We start from the raw sequence: 14,450 nt of genomic DNA on the forward strand, positions 1-14,450 counted from the left end.
CCTGTGCCTGCAGAGGGTCAAGACAGCATCAGGCTGGGTGACTGCAGGCTCTGCCGTGGCCTGGTCATTTCGGCCACTGTCCATTTTATGCGGCAGACACGCAAGCAGGGGCCCTGGGCTGAGGCCCTGAGAGGGGTGTTGAGCCGCCCAGGGTCACGGAGCAAGTGTTGGTCCCTCCCAGCCCAGGCCAGGCAATGACACCCCACTGCTCTCCCTGGGGGCGGGGCCAGGGGAGGCGGAGCAAGGGGGAGACCCGGCGTCTCTTGGAAGCCAGCGGCAGAGCGGCCTGGAGCAGCATGAAGCTAAGTTGGGCACCCGGACTGCTCAGCCTGGGAGTGGTGGTGCTCATGGAGGGTGAGCCACTGGTGTCGGGGGTTGGGGTCCCCGCTGCCACCCAGAGTGTGCTGTGTATGAGAAAGCCTGCCTGTGGGGAGTGGGGTCTTGTGCCTGACTGGGTGTGACCTCAGCTGGGTCTGTCTGCCAGGACAGGCACTGTCTCTGTCTGCCTGTCTGTCTGCCTGCCTGTCTGTCTGTCTTTCAACTTCAAAATAACTGTGGGCAGGCTCAGGGCATCTCTGGTCTCTCTCTCCACGGCTCCTCTGTGAGCAGGCGGGGAGAGGTGAGGTGCTTGGGTCGAATCTGGCTCTTGCTGTGAGGTGGGGAGTCATGAGAAGAGGGGTGCAGTCGTGCCCATCTCGATCCTCTGCTCCTCAGACAACACAGGTCCCCGGGTTTTCTCGGGCCCCGTGGCTGTGTGCGCAGGTAAGCTGAACCCAGTGGCGGGGACAACAGGTGGGGGTTTTAAGTGTGGATGCGGCCTAGGCTGGGCCCAAGCTGAACCCCAGGCCTGCTCCTCAGGTCTAGGAGTGCTGAGCACAGCTGAGAGAGAATTAATTAGAGTGTAGACTCTGAATAGGTTCCAATAAAAGCTGCTATTTGACCTCATATAAATATTTTCATTCTGGGAGGGGCTGGTGAGGTGGCCGGAGAGTCATAGGCAAAGGACCTGGGGCCCATCCACCCACCCCATCTCCCCGCCACCCGCAGCCTGCAGGTCAGGCTCCCCCATCTCACGTGCATCTCTCTCTCCCCAGGTCTCCAAGCTGCTCAGCGTGGTAAGTGCTGGGGCAGGAGGGGTGGTGAAGGCAGCACGGGGCCTGTGGTCAGCCTGACTCGCCTCTCTCCACAGCCTGTGGACAGCGCGGCCCTGGCCCCCCTGAGCCCCGGGAGGACCACACTGTGCCCGGCGAGTGGCCATGGCAGGCCAGTGTGAGGAAGGAGGGGGTCCACGTGTGCAGTGGCTCCCTGGTGGCAGATACCTGGGTCCTCACTGCTGCTCATTGCTTTGAAAAGTGAGTCCTGGGGGCCAGAGCAATAGCACGGAGGGTAGGGCGTTTGCTTTGCATCTGATTGACCAGGGTTTGATCCCCGATACCTTGTATGGTCCCCCAAGTACTGCCAGAGTGATCTCTGGACAGAGCTGAGAGTAAACCTTGAACACAGCTGAGTGTGGGCCTCCCAAAACAAAAAGTCCTGGGACCAGAGAGATAGTACAGCAGGTAGGGTGCTTGCCTTGCACGTGGCCAACCTGGGTTTGATCCCTGGCACCCTATATGGTCCCCTGAGCCCTCCAAATGTGATCTCTGAGTGCCGAGCCAGGAGTAACCCCTGAGTATCGCCAAGTGTGGCCCCCAAACAACAAAAAAGGGAGTCCTGGCTAGACTCTAGCAAGGTTTCTGGGTTTGGGGGTGGGTGATTTATTCCCAGAAGGTGGAGCCCTGCTCCCAGAGTAACAAAGTACCATTTCATCTGAATGGGAACACCTGAGGCAGAAGCCTGACAAATAAGAAGATGAGGCTGAGAGCTGGAGGGGGTTCGCAGCCAGTCGGGAACTCATCTGCCCTTTCCCGCTCCCTTGTCTCCTGGTGTGTCACCTTCCTCCTATGCATGCAATGCCTGGGCCTTGTCCCTCCCTTTCTAGGGCGGCAATGACAGAGCTGAACTCCTGGTCAGTCGTCCTGGGTTCTCTGCAGCGAGAGGGGCTGAGCCCAGGGGCTGAGGAGGTGGGCGTGGCCGCCCTACAGCTCCCCAGGGCCTATAACCACTACAGCCAGGGCTCTGACCTGGCCCTCCTGCGCCTCGCCCACCCCATGGCCCCAACACCCCTCTGCCTGCCCCGACCTGCCCATCGCTTCCCCTTTGGGACCTCCTGTTGGGCCACTGGCTGGGATCAGGACATCAGTGATGGTAAGCGCTACTTGGACTGACACCCACCCACAGAGGGCTGTTGCCAGGGTCACCCAGCTGCAGCTGCCCAAGGGCCCTGCTCCCGGTCTTATTAAGTCTCCTTTTTGGCCAGCTCCTAGGACCCTACGGAACCTGCGCCTGCGTCTGATCAGCCGCCCCACATGCAACTGTCTCTACAACCGGCTACACCAGCGGCTACTGGCCAGCCCGGCCCGGCCTGGGATGCTGTGTGGGGGTGCCCAGCCTGGGATGCAGGGGCCCTGCCAGGTCAGAGCTGGGGCAGAGGAAGCAAGCAGTGGGCGGGGGAGGGTCCTGGCCTTGGGCTGGGCAGAGCGGGAGGGGATCTGCCCGATTCCATTGCTTGGCTCCAGGGAGACTCCGGGGGCCCTGTAATCTGTCGTGAGCCCGATGGACACTGGGTTCAGGCTGGGATCATCAGCTTCGCATCCAGCTGTGCCCAGGAAGACACGCCCGTCCTGCTGACGGATATGGCTGCTCACAGCTCCTGGCTGCAGGCTCGAGCGGAGGGGGCCGCCTTCCTGGCCCAGACCCCTGAACCCCAGGAGATCAGTGACGAGGACAGCTGTGTAGGTAGGAGCAGGGCTGTGAGGCGTGGCACACATGGGGACAGCATGGGCAGGAAGGAAGGTGCAGGGTAACACATTTCAGCTGGGAAGAGAGAAATAGTCCCACATTGCACCCCAGGGGCAGGGTCGGAGTTGGGGGCTCCTTTCAGAGAACTGGGGTATGGATGGCGTGGACTTCATAGATTTGTAACTTGGGTGAAAAGAAAGATCTCCAAGGTCTGTTTGGTTTGCGGGGGGCACACCTGCTAGTGCTTGGGGGCCCTTCCCAGTGAGGCCAGGGGAGCCTCACGCAGCTGGGCTGGGGTGGAATCAAGGCGCCCACATACAGAGCACAAACTCGTCCTCTGAGCTGCTTGTTCTGGCTGAAGGTCTGGGGTTTGATCTTTTGGGGTTTGATCTTGATCTTGCTGAAGGTTTGGGGCCCAGAGGTCTGGGTACTAGGGCTCCACTCAATTCTGGCGTTAAGTGACTAACATGCTAATCCCATGCAAAAGGGTTCCCGGGAAGGGAGCGCTATCTTGATAAGCAGGGCAGTGTTGGTAAACCAGGAATTCTGGGCCAGTCCAGGTAGTGGGTGGAGCTGGACCATCAGGATTCACAGCCTCCTAGAATCTCGCTTTTCCGTTTTGATGCTGGGGACCAAACCTAGGTTTTTTTTGCTGAACCATATCCCACATCCCTGGTTGGCGTTTCGAATCTCAGTTGGTAACTTGCCTGTGATTACCGCGGCTATAAAGTCCTTACTGGAAGTTTGGTTACCTTCAGGAATGAGAGAAACAACATTCAACTTGAAACGTTGTTTTAGAGCTGGGAGTGCTGGCTGAACTGAATGCTTTGCATGCAGGAGTCCCTGATACGATCTCTAAAGCCAACAATGAGCAGGGATCATGTAGCCCCTCAAAAGCAACCAACTGAAGGTTATTTCCCAACTTAATAACTTGGGGAGTGCTTAGCACAGGGGGTGGCAGGCCATGAACACTTGTCCCGGTGTAACGTTTCAGCCTGCGGATCTCTGAAGGGAGGGCCTACTGCGGGAGCCCCGTCCCCATGGCCCTGGGACGCCAGGCTAAAACACCAGGGGAGGCTGGCCTGCGGCGGAGCCTTGGTGTCGGAAGAGGTGGTGCTGACCGCCGCCCACTGCTTCATTGGGTGAGGACCCTGTCCCTTGCTGCCCCAGCCCCCAGCCCTGCTGGCAGCCTCCCCATATAGTGCTGTCAACATTCCCCTGCATAGGCGCCAGACCCCAGAGGAATGGAGTGTGGGGCTGGGGACCGAGTCAAAGGAATGGAGCTTGAAGCAACTCATCCTCCACGGGGCTTACACCCACCCCAATGGGGGCTACGATGTGGCCCTCCTGCTCCTGGCTCAGCCCGTGACACTGGGTCCCAGCCTGAGGCCCCTGTGCCTGCCCTACGCCGACCACCACCTTCCTGATGGGGCACATGGCTGGGTCCTTGGGCTGAGCCACCAAGGCACAGGTATGCAGAATGGGGGGACATCAGCGACTGTCCAGCCAGCCAGGAGGCACGGGGAAGCTGCATCATAACCCTTGCCCCACAGGCCTCAGCTTGCCTCAGACAGTGCCCGTGACCCTCCTGGGGCACAGGGCCTGCAGCCACCTGCAAACAGCCCTTGGGAGCAACAGCACCCCCATCCTGCCAGGGATGTTGTGCACCAGTGTTGTGGGGGAGCCGAAGCACTGCGAGGTGAGCCCCCACCCCGATCCCTGCCCCCACCCTTCAACTCTGGAGCACCTGGGCCAGATATGGCCTCCAGGTGTATGTCTCCCCAGCCCAAGTGGCTCCCACGGCATCAGCCCAGCTCATCCTTCTGACTCCCTGACCCCCACGTGCCCATCAGTGTCCCCTGACCCTGACAGGGTCTGTCTGGGGCGCCAGTGGTACACGAGGTGAGGGGCACGTGGTTCCTGGCCGGACTGCACAGCTTTGGAGATGCCTGCCAGGGGCCGCCGAGGCTCGCAGTCTTCACGGCACTGCCACCCTACGAGCACTGGGTCACCAGCCTAGACTGGCAAGTCTACTTCGCCGAGGAGCCTGAACCCGAGCCTGCAAGCTGCCCGGCCAACACGAGTAGGTGGCCAGGGGCCTCCCTGAACACTTCCGGCCCTTCCCCTACCACCCTCCTACCCAGGAAGGCAGAGTACTGGTCAGAGTCTGGGCGCCCGCCTGGGTGCTTGGCGGGGTGACCGGCTGGGAGTGCCCGAGCTGTTTGGCTCCGTCCTTCCTCTCCTTCGGGAGGGAGAAACGGTATGAGGCCGACCCGCCCTCCTTCCTCTGACAGGCCAGCCTGGCAGCTGCTGACAGACACACAGACACAGGGAGGCCGCTCCCATCCCCCCGCACGCCACTGCAGGCCTTGGGACAGGCCCAACAGCTGCCTGTGCCCCCACCCTGCTGGACAGGGAGCTGCCACCGTGGCTGACCCACCCGGCTCCACTCCCCAACATTCTGTTCTCAGGCGCCCCTGTTCTACAGCCCCTTGGACACAATCACACCATGCCCTTACTTTGAAAATTTCTGTTTTTTGGGGGGAGCAGTGTTCCTTTTTTTTAAACTTAAATAAATTGTTACAAAATAGACTTTAGAAAATAAGTTACAAATTGTAGCAAAAGGCTCCCCTTCCACAGGCAGCGCCCCCGACCCCTGTGGCTCTGGCCTCTGCCTCACCCTGGGTTTCTTGCAGGAAGAGCAGAGTGAGGAGGGCAGGCCGGGGGTTCCCCCCACCCAGAACCAGATGGGGGGTCCTCTTCTCAGTGGGAGAGAAGGCATGAGGATGCCCCAACTACTCCTGAGAAAAACCTGGAGATCACTTCTGTCCCTGCACCATCCCCCCAAATTCTGATCTTTGGAGATTTGAAGTTCAGAGGGAGAAGCTGAGGTCTGCAGGCCACTGGGGTGAAGGGTCCAGGAGTGGGGTCGAGGAGGTGGGTGCAGGGGATGACAAATCCCCTCTGCCTGCTGCCGCTGCCTTTGGGGCACCTGAGGAGAGAGCAAGAAAGGTCATCACTGGCTGAAAAGGCCAACTCTGCCCAGCCTTAGGGTCCCGGCCAGCCACCGCCCCCTGGTTAGGCACCAGAGGCCTGAATAACAGCACCAATGGCATCCCTAGCCCTGGCTAACTGGCTCCTCATTCATCCCCAAAAGGTGAAAGGCGTCTCTCAGCTCTCTGATGGCCCCCACCCTTAGTGACCTTAGAACGGGTCCTGATGCGAGAGGCCAGGACCACGCCCCACTCTGCTGCAGCCTCTGTCCACAGGGCTAGGTGGAGCGGCCGGGAGATGCCCTGATAGAGCTGGAGACAGGGCTAATGACTGTTGTTGCTAAGTGAGGCCTGACTTCAAAGAAGCAATTACCCATGACTCAGTCCTCCAGTTACAGGGGTGCTGCTGGGGAAGGGGGTGAGGGTGGGAGGGGTGGTTTGGTGGGATCCTGAAAAGGAGATAAGTAGCAGAGAAGACAAGGGGTGACTAAAAGGAAGAAGTCATGTGGGGACTTACTGGTAGGCAAGATGCCAAACCCAGGGTTGGGGAGGGGGAGAAAGGGGAGGGCAGAAACAAGATGCAGGGAAAGAGGCTGGGGAGATGCTCCAGATGTGGGAGCCCCAGGAACTGCCCCCAAGCACTGCTGGGCATGGCCCCAAACACAAACAAAAAAGATGCAGGTAGAGATGCAGTGACCACTTTCCCCAGCTAAGTCAGCACTGGTCTGGGGGTGCCGCCCATGCCCTGTTCCTCACTCCCTGGCTCCCCGTCCGCTCTAGGAGCCGCCACTACCTCTGCCCTTTGTTATTTCATTCGTTAGGGGAGTTTCCAGAAGCCAAATCTTCCTCCACCCCTGGCCAGTCCTCTGCGGCTCTTGCATAACAGAAGGCCTGACCATTGCCTACCCCGATCTACTTTACTGACCCAGACACGCAGGTCTCAGCCCTTCTCACCCAGCATCCCAGTGCTCCTGGAACCCTCACCCACCACCTTCCACCTGGGGGCCAGACTGAACCCCGGAAGCATGCACATTTAGGAAGTGACCCTTCAACCCTCGGCCCAGCCCCTCACAATCCCCGTACCAGAACTGGCCTCTGTCCATTCCTCCTGGTGCTGCTGCTGGTGCTGTAGGAAGCTGATTCGGCGTCGAAAGTGGCGGGGACAGTGGGGGCAGGTGAAGGGCCCCTCCCGGGGTGCGTGGACCCGTCCATGACCTTCCAGCCGGGCAGCTGTCCGGAAGGCTTTGCCACAGATGCTGCAGCGGTGGCGCTTAGGGTCCGTGTGGGTCCTACCATGGTTCTTAAGGGACAGTAGATTGGGGAGAAGTTTGGGGCAGAGGGCGCAGGGATAGAGGCCAGTGGTGTGGGCTTTCTGGTGGTTTAGCAGGCTGCCGGCATGGCGGTAGGAGCGCCCACACTGGGCACAGCGGAAGGGCCGCTCCTCATCTGCAGCCACTGGGGACTTCACTCCTTGTCCTGGCGTCCCTTCATTCCTGGCATTCTCTTCTGAGACCCTCGAGGGTGCAGACAGGGCTTGCCCTTGACCAGGGACAGCCACTTCATCCTCCTTGGCCCCAGCATGAGCCTTCAGGTGGGTGGTTAGCTCGTGGTGGGACTCAAAGGTCTTGCCACAATTGGGGCTGGCACACGCATGGGCAGCTCCGTGACTAGGACTGTGGCTCTTCAGGAACTCCTTGGAGCAGAGCTGGCAACAGTGGTTTTCTGGCCGGTGGGCACTGTGGTTCAGGCCCTCTGACTGGAAGGTCTTGCCACAACGGCTGCAAGACAAGGAGCGGCCCTCTGGCTGAGTGAGGGCATCTCCGTTGTCCCAATTATCGACATGACTCAGATGAGGCCCATTGTGTTGACCATCAGCAACATGGCGAGAACTCCTGGGGACACTACCTCCTGCCTCATCCTCTGGTTCGGCTGGTACCTGACCCTGAGGCACCCATTCGCCACCATGCTTCACTGGGCCCCCATCTTCTCGCCACCCTTCTGCTTTCTCCAGCCAGGAGACTGGCTCTACGGCTTCTGGCGCTGCCGCCGTGATGGGGCCCTGCGTCTGCTCCCCCGGCCTCACGGTCCCAGCCTCCAGCTGGGGTACTGACTCAACCCCATCTAAGCCGACTTTCTGTTCCTGGCCGCCGGCCACATTCCCCTCACCACCTTCTGCGCCATTTGGGCCATCTTGATCACTTCTGGTCTCCTCATGCTCTTTCAAATGCCGCTCCAGAGACGCCCGGCCAGGGAAGCCCTGGCCACAGAGGGCACAGCGCACAGCTACCCGGCGTGAGCGCCCCGCGCGTCTCCGCCTGCTCTCCGAGTGCAGTCTCTGGTGGTCCTTCAGGGCCATGCGGTTGGAACAGGTCTTGGGGCATGTAGGGCAGCTGTACTGGCCTGTCTCATGGCTGCGCCGGTGGTTCAGGAGGCTGCCAGAATGGCGGTAGGTCCGTCCACACTGCCCACACCGGAAGGGCCGATCTTCCCGAGGCAGCTTTCGGGTGGTCCCACTCCCACTCCGGTCGGTGTGGACCCGCTGGTGGCTGGCGAGCTGCTTCCGCAGGCGGAAGGCCTTCCCACACTCCCCGCAGCGGAAACGCCGGGGGTCGGCATGGATACGCCGGTGGTTCTTGAGGGACATGAGGTTTGAGAAGCCTTTGGAGCAGGCCTGGCAGCCAAAGTGGCCAGTCTGGTGACTCTGCCGGTGATTGATGAGGCTGCCAGCATGTTTGTATGACCGGCCGCACACCTCACAGGTGAAGGGCCGCTCGGTGCTGGCCTCGGTTTGGCACCCTTTCTCTGCGGTCTCCAGCTTCAGCTCCATCTCTTCCTCTCCCTTCACGGTGGTCTCCTCCCAGGCCTCTTCCTTCACCCCGGAGCCCTCCTCCAGGGGCTCCACTTTAAATTCTTCCTGGAGCTTCACCACCTCAGCCTGTCCCAGCCCCTCCTCTGTCATGTCCTGGGATTCAGTGCTGCCTGCCTGCTCCGGAGCGGGCCGCACCAGGGGCTCAGACCCTTTGCAGCGTGGGTGGTTCCGCAGGTGGTTCCGGTAGGCCGCCAGGTTGGGGTAGCAGCGGGAGCAGACCGGGCAGAGGAAGTCTCCGGTCTGGTGGATCTTGCGGTGGTTTACCAGGCTGCCCCCGTGGCGATAGGTCTTGCCACATTGATTGCAGCGGAACGGGCGGGGCTGGGCCTCAGCCTCCAGAGAACTTTCCTCCCCCTGCACACAAAGGTTGTCTGCTGCTGTGGCGCCTGCTCCCAAATCAGACTTTGTGTCCCCACACTCCTCAGAGAGAGACATCACAGAGCTCTCAAACACGCTATCTGCGGCATCACCTGCCTCCCGCAAGGGGCTGGGGGCCTTGTCCATGGTGTTACCAGAACTCTGACTTTGGTGGTGACGCTGGAGGCTCCCCAAGTCATCATAGGTCTGACCACAGCAGCCACAGATGTGCCCATAACCAGCTCCATCGAGTGCCTCGACTTCCCGCTGTAGCTGATTTAGCAGCTCTGCTTCCGAGAGCTGCAGTGGGGGGCTCCGGTTGCAGCCTGCCCCCGCGGCTCCTTCCTCTTCTCCCTCCTCCTCTGAGCCCTCAGTCATGCTGGAGGAGCCATGGGCCTGGCGCTGGTGAAGCCTGTAGCCCGCCCGCCCAGGGAAGATCATGCCACATAGAGAGCAGAGGAAGGGTTGGGCTGAGGCTGCCTCCCCAGGCCTGTGGTTCTGGAAGTGGCTGCGCAGAGCAGGCAGAGAGTCAAACTCCTTTGGGCACAGGGAGCACTGGTAGATGCCAGGTGGATGGCAAGGCCTGTGGTTCAGCAAGCTGCTGGCATGGGGGAAAGAATGGCCACAGTCAGAACACGTGTGGGAGGCCTCAGCCTGCCAGCTACTGAGAGCTTCAGCACAGTGAGAAGGGCCGGGCTGGCCAGGGGTTGGCTTCTGATCTTCATCCATCCCAGTCGGGCTGTTACAGAAGCGAGTCCCACTGCTTTCCTCATCACCTGAAACATCCAAGTTGTCAAGGAAACAGGACTCCTTCCGCTCCACTCCTTCCTCAGTACCTCTGCTCTCTTTATCACTCTGGAGACAGGCCTCACCCCTTTCAAGCTCACATTTGTCCCTTTCAGAGTCAGCCTGCAAACAGCCCTCATCATTTTCCAAGTTGACTTCAGCTCCACTAGAACTTTCCCGTGAACGATCTTGGCCACAGTCCAGGCGCACAGTACCTCCCACTGATTCCTGAGCCCAGATTCCAGCAGAGGGGGCTTTGGCTTCTCCCTCGCCACCAACGCTACTGACTCGCCTCCGGTGCCGCCTGTTCCGCCGTCGACTGTGGCGTCGCAGATGGTTCTTCATAGCAGCCATGGTGTGGAAATGCTTAGCACAGGTCCCACAGCTGAAGTCCCCCGTCTGATGAGTCTGCCTGTGGTTGATAAGACTGCCTGAGTGGCGATAGCTCTTCCCACAGTCGCGGCAGGCAAATGCACGCGGAGGCGACTCCCTTGTCTCTGTCCTGCTCTCCTCCCCTTCCTCATGGGTCCGGCCATGAAGTTCAAGGCTCTTGGGGTCCTCAAAGAACATCCCACACACACTACAGATCTGTGGTGCTGTCATCTCTGCTGCCGGGAGGAGGGCAGGGGCCTCTTCCGTGGGTTTGCACCAGGACCCTGAACCTGTTGGTGGGGATGCCTCTGCTCCCACTGAGTCAGGCGGCAGCTCCCCCTTGAGGTGGCCAGGGGTACCCTCAGTCCCCAGGTCTGCACTGTGCCGAGCAGCCTTGCAATGTACGCGCACATGGTTGCGCAGGGCCATAAGATTGGGGTACTTGCGGGGACAGAGTGAGCACTGGTACTCTCCCGTCCGATGGCTGTGGCGGTGATTTACCAGGCTCCCTCGGTGACGGTAAGCTCGACCACACTCATTGCACTTATAAGGGCGGTGGTCCAGGGTGCTGGTGGGCCCCTCTTCCTCTTTGGGGGTGCTTGCAGCCAGAGTTAGGGGAGCCGGCGGCAGGGATGACCGCCCATCCTCCCCAGTTCCTTGCCGAGGTCTGTGGTGAGCCCGCACATGGTTCTTGAGGGCCGCTGCATTGAAGAGCTGCTTGGAGCAGATGGCGCAGGGGTACACACCGGTCTGATGGCTCTTGCGATGGTTGATGAGGCTTCCAGCATGGCGGTAAGTACGGCCACAGTCCCCACAGCGGAAAGGCCGGTATTCCTCCAAGCCACTGTCCTCTAGCTCCCCTGAAGTGCTGAGCTCCCCCGAGCCATTCAGCATCTGAGAACTAGGGAGTTGGTCCTGGCAGTTCTTGTCTATGTGCCCATTGGTAGTGGGCATCCCCTTCTCTTTCCACAGTTGCCCCTGACTTTCTCCTTCGTGGGACTGCTGGTGTTCTAGAAGGTCTCGGGGAAGCCGAAAAGCGCGGGGGCAGTGGGGACACTGGTAAGGCCGATACTGGGCATGGAGTCGTGAGTGGTTCTTCAAAGCCATGAGGTTGGAAAACTCCTTAAAGCAGATGGCACAAGGATAGACACCCAAGGTGTGGCTCTGGCGATGATTGGTGAGGCTCCCAGCATGCTTATAAGTCTTGCCACATTGATTGCACTTGTACCTCCGCTCCTCCTCAGCAGGAGGAGACTGGGAACGCTCCTGGCCCCCTGTGAAATTCACCACTGATTCAGCCAAATACTGTTCCAAATTGCTAAGAAGACTGCTGGCTTGTGATGGGAGTGGTGGGGCTCTGGCAGAGTTGGTGGAGGGGCCCCAGTCCTCTGCACCTTCCTCAGGACCTGGTTGGCTTTCCCAGGCTTCTTGTTGGAGGGATGGATCTCCCCAGTTGCCCGGAGCTACTCTGGGTTCGGACCCAGACTCACAGCCAGAAGTCTCTTCAGCATGCTCTTTCTGGTTCCCCCAGTCTTCTGCAGGGCCAACTCTTTGGGCCCAGGAGTCAGTAGACACTGTTGCACCCGGGAGATGTGGAGTGGCTTCCTTGGGGCGAGGGGGCCTGCGCCTACGGCGGCCCTCAGGAGTATGAGTTCTCATGTGGCTCTTAAGGGCCACGGGGTTGGTGCAGTCCTTGCCACAGGTGGTACAAGGGAAAAGGCCAGTCTCATGGGTTCGGCGGTGGTTGACGAGGCTCCCTGGGTGACGGTAGCCCCGCCCACACTGCTGACAGCGGTAGGGCCGTGGTACACCGTCAGCCTCCTCACTGTCCTGACTGGAAGACGGATGGAGCAGTTCGCGGTGCCGTGATAGTTCCGGGAGGCTAGGAAAGTGGCGTTCACAGTCAGAGCAGCTGAAGGAGGTGGGAGTGTCCTCCATGAGGCAGAAACTTGGAGGCTCAGGAAGAGCACAGAGGTGGCAGCAGCATCTTCCTCTGGGGGAGAGACCAAGACCTAGGAAGATGGGGGCAGACGTCAGAAGAAAGGGCTGAATTAACCTTGTCTCCTGGCTCAATAAACAGCAACTATCCCCAGAGACATTCCCCAATAACCTTTTTCTTCTCCATTCCTCCCTCACCATCATCATTTTACCCCACACACCTGTTTTATAACTAATCTAATATGGAAGCACCAACATTTAAGGCTTTCCTGCATATAAGTTCCCCCAGACACGAGCGCTCCCTTTAGAACTAACTAATCCTTAGAGAAAACTAATTCTAAAAGCATGCAAGCTATTTCTGATCACAGACTTCTATTCTTAAAACCAAACCCAGTGGTCAGAATGATAGTAGAGCAGGTCTGGTGCCTGTCTTGCACGCAGCTGACTCTAGTTCAATCCTGGCACAACATATGGTTGTCAAGCCTCACCAGGAGCAAGCCCCCAGCATCACTAGGTGTGGTACCAAAAAATTACAAGAAAAAACTCGAAACGTTTAAAAGTGCCTAACTCTGTTTTCTAAAATTCTGAAATCACAGGTCAACTTATCCGCCGTAATTTCTTAAAAAGGAATTCTAGTTCTGCAATAAGAAAAGTCCAACACTCCCTTCTACATCCCTCAGTTACAGACTAGACCAGAGGCACTGAAAAGGGAGCCTCTTTCTCCAATGACAGCAGAATCTGAGGTGAGGTTGGAGCCCAGCAGGAAAATGTCAGGCTTCTTCTTCACCTTCCCAGGTCCTTTTAGGGAAACTAACTTTTCTTTCCAAAGCATCTCACTTTCCTGCACTTATCTGCCCTTAACCCAAATATCTTGGAACTTCCACTTCATTTCTGGTTGTTGTCCACCCCTTATCTTTTTCTTCCCCCTGCCTCCTTCACCATCATTCTACGCTCCCTAACCTTTCTCATTTTTTCCTCCTACCCCGTTCACAGCACTGATGGAGGAGGCAGTGCAGGCTAAGCCAGGAATACCGTGCACAGGGCAGAGAGCACCGAGGCCCACGACAGGCTTATCCTAACACTGCATTGCCTCTGCGGCGGCCGTGGTTTCCACAGGCGCAACCTCAAGGGCTCGGGCATTCTTTCCACAGCACTTGCTCTCTCCTCTGCCGCCCCTCCCCCACCCCGGCCGGCGACATCACCTTGGCCTTTTCTCACTCTGATTCTTCACTCCGGTGGAACTCCATACAGTTCCTGTCTCCGACTCGACACTCGCGTCCGACTCCAAAACGCTCTCCCCTCACGAATCCCCTTCGCTCAAAAAACCCCCTCTTCCAATCAACCGCCCAAGAGGTCCTCTGGCTTCACTCATCTCTGCTCTTATTTTCCTCTTAGGATCCCTACCTCGAACGGGTGGTCTCTTCTTCCCGCCGCGGGTGAGTCCGTTGGGGACCGCGAATGGGAGCGCGCCTGCGCACTGGGACCCTCAGCCTAACTGCAGCCGCGCCACTGAGGGGAGTTCTCGCGCTCCCACACACGCACACGCAGCCGAGACTCTGAGAAGTGGGAATGGAGGGAAGAGGAAAAGGTTAAAAGTGAGAAGGAAGGAGGGAAAGGGAAAAGGGCGCAGCTGACTCTAACTAGGAGTCTACCGCCAGGTCCGCGAACACTTCCTATTGTTACTAGGAAACAGGAAGTGTCCTGGCAGCAAAAGCTTCCCCGCGAAACCGCCGCCACTGGAACATTTCCTGTCCCTCCGCCAGCGGCCGTTCTACAAGGCACTTCCGGTGCTAGGGAGAAGTCGCTGAACGCGACTCTGACTCCGCCCCCGTAGGTCAAAGTACTTGCTCGGTAACCCACTAACCTTAGCCACACTTCCGGCAAGAGCAGCTAAAATCGTTCCGGCGCGGAAAAGGCCGAGCGCAGAAAAGAGAAAAAGGGGTTCTCCGGCCCTAGGCGCGCTACTATGGCGACGCTTTTCGTGAACAAGCTTCCCAAGATGGTCGATTCATTCATTCACTCCACACATAAAAGGAAATGTTGTGTAACACTAGAGGAACTAAACACTCTTAAGTTTGGACACGATTCTTTCTTTCCTCCCACCTTCGAGTTCTGGGTGACCTGGCCCCAAGCTAGCCCGGTGTATACCATAAACCTGTCCGACGTTCCCTGCTATTAGTACCCACTGAGGCCCCTCGCAAGATGTTGCTCCACCTCCTTCAGCTGGGGGTGCTCGGGGAAACTTTGCCTTCTTTCGTAGCCGGGAAAGCTTCCGTCCACTTCCGTTCGCTGGC

General features: G+C 58.8%; 2 protein-coding genes across 6 annotated transcripts; one reads left to right on the top strand and one right to left on the bottom strand.

Annotated features, from left to right (window-relative positions):
- Window positions 1-336: 336 nt before the first annotated feature.
- On the top strand, window positions 337-5,291 carry PRSS53 (serine protease 53). The gene is made up of 11 exons (XM_056137633.1): window positions 337-354; window positions 1,095-1,115; window positions 1,190-1,352; window positions 1,982-2,247; window positions 2,360-2,514; window positions 2,619-2,838; window positions 3,836-3,983; window positions 4,068-4,312; window positions 4,395-4,540; window positions 4,714-4,924; window positions 5,136-5,291. Exons 1-11 carry the CDS (start codon window positions 348-350, stop codon window positions 5,153-5,155), a joined length of 1,602 nt encoding a protein of 533 aa, XP_055993608.1. The 5' UTR covers window positions 337-347; the 3' UTR covers window positions 5,156-5,291.
- Window positions 5,292-5,372: 81 nt separating this feature from the next.
- On the bottom strand, window positions 5,373-14,343 carry ZNF646 (zinc finger protein 646). 5 transcript variants are annotated; one of them, XM_056137624.1, is made up of 4 exons: window positions 14,021-14,041; window positions 13,561-13,712; window positions 6,918-12,230; window positions 5,374-5,833 (listed from the first exon to the last, which is right to left on the bottom strand). In XM_056137624.1, exons 3-4 carry the CDS (start codon window positions 12,154-12,156, stop codon window positions 5,715-5,717), a joined length of 5,358 nt encoding a protein of 1,785 aa, XP_055993599.1. In that variant the 5' UTR covers window positions 12,157-12,230; window positions 13,561-13,712; window positions 14,021-14,041; the 3' UTR covers window positions 5,374-5,714. The 5 variants fall into 5 exon arrangements, with proteins under 5 accessions (XP_055993602.1, XP_055993599.1, XP_055993600.1 ...); XM_056137625.1 differs by lacking the exons at window positions 13,561-13,712; window positions 14,021-14,041 and adding an exon at window positions 14,260-14,343; XM_056137626.1 differs by lacking the exon at window positions 13,561-13,712 and having other exon boundaries at window positions 14,021-14,125.
- Window positions 14,344-14,450: the final 107 nt, after the last annotated feature.

The sequence above is a fragment of the Sorex fumeus genome, unplaced genomic scaffold (genome assembly GCF_029834395.1).
Source record: "Sorex fumeus unplaced genomic scaffold, SorFum_2.1 ptg000126l, whole genome shotgun sequence".
In the NCBI taxonomy this organism is placed as follows: domain Eukaryota; kingdom Metazoa; phylum Chordata; class Mammalia; order Eulipotyphla; family Soricidae; genus Sorex; species Sorex fumeus.

Coding starts and splice junctions, on each gene's coding strand:
- PRSS53 (XM_056137633.1), top strand. Junction 2,515..2,618: donor GGATGCAGGGGCCCTGCCAG/GTCAGAGCTGGG, acceptor GCTTGGCTCCAG/GGAGACTCCGGGGGCCCTGT. Junction 4,925..5,135: donor AAGCTGCCCGGCCAACACGA/GTAGGTGGCCAG, acceptor TTCCTCTGACAG/GCCAGCCTGGCAGCTGCTGA.
- ZNF646 (XM_056137627.1), bottom strand. CDS start 12,156: ATGGAGGACACTCCCACCTCCTTCAGCTGCTCTGACTGTGAACGCCAC. Junction 5,834..6,917: donor ATGGACAGAGGCCAGTTCTG/GTACGGGGATTG, acceptor CTCTCTCCTCAG/GTGCCCCAAAGGCAGCGGCA.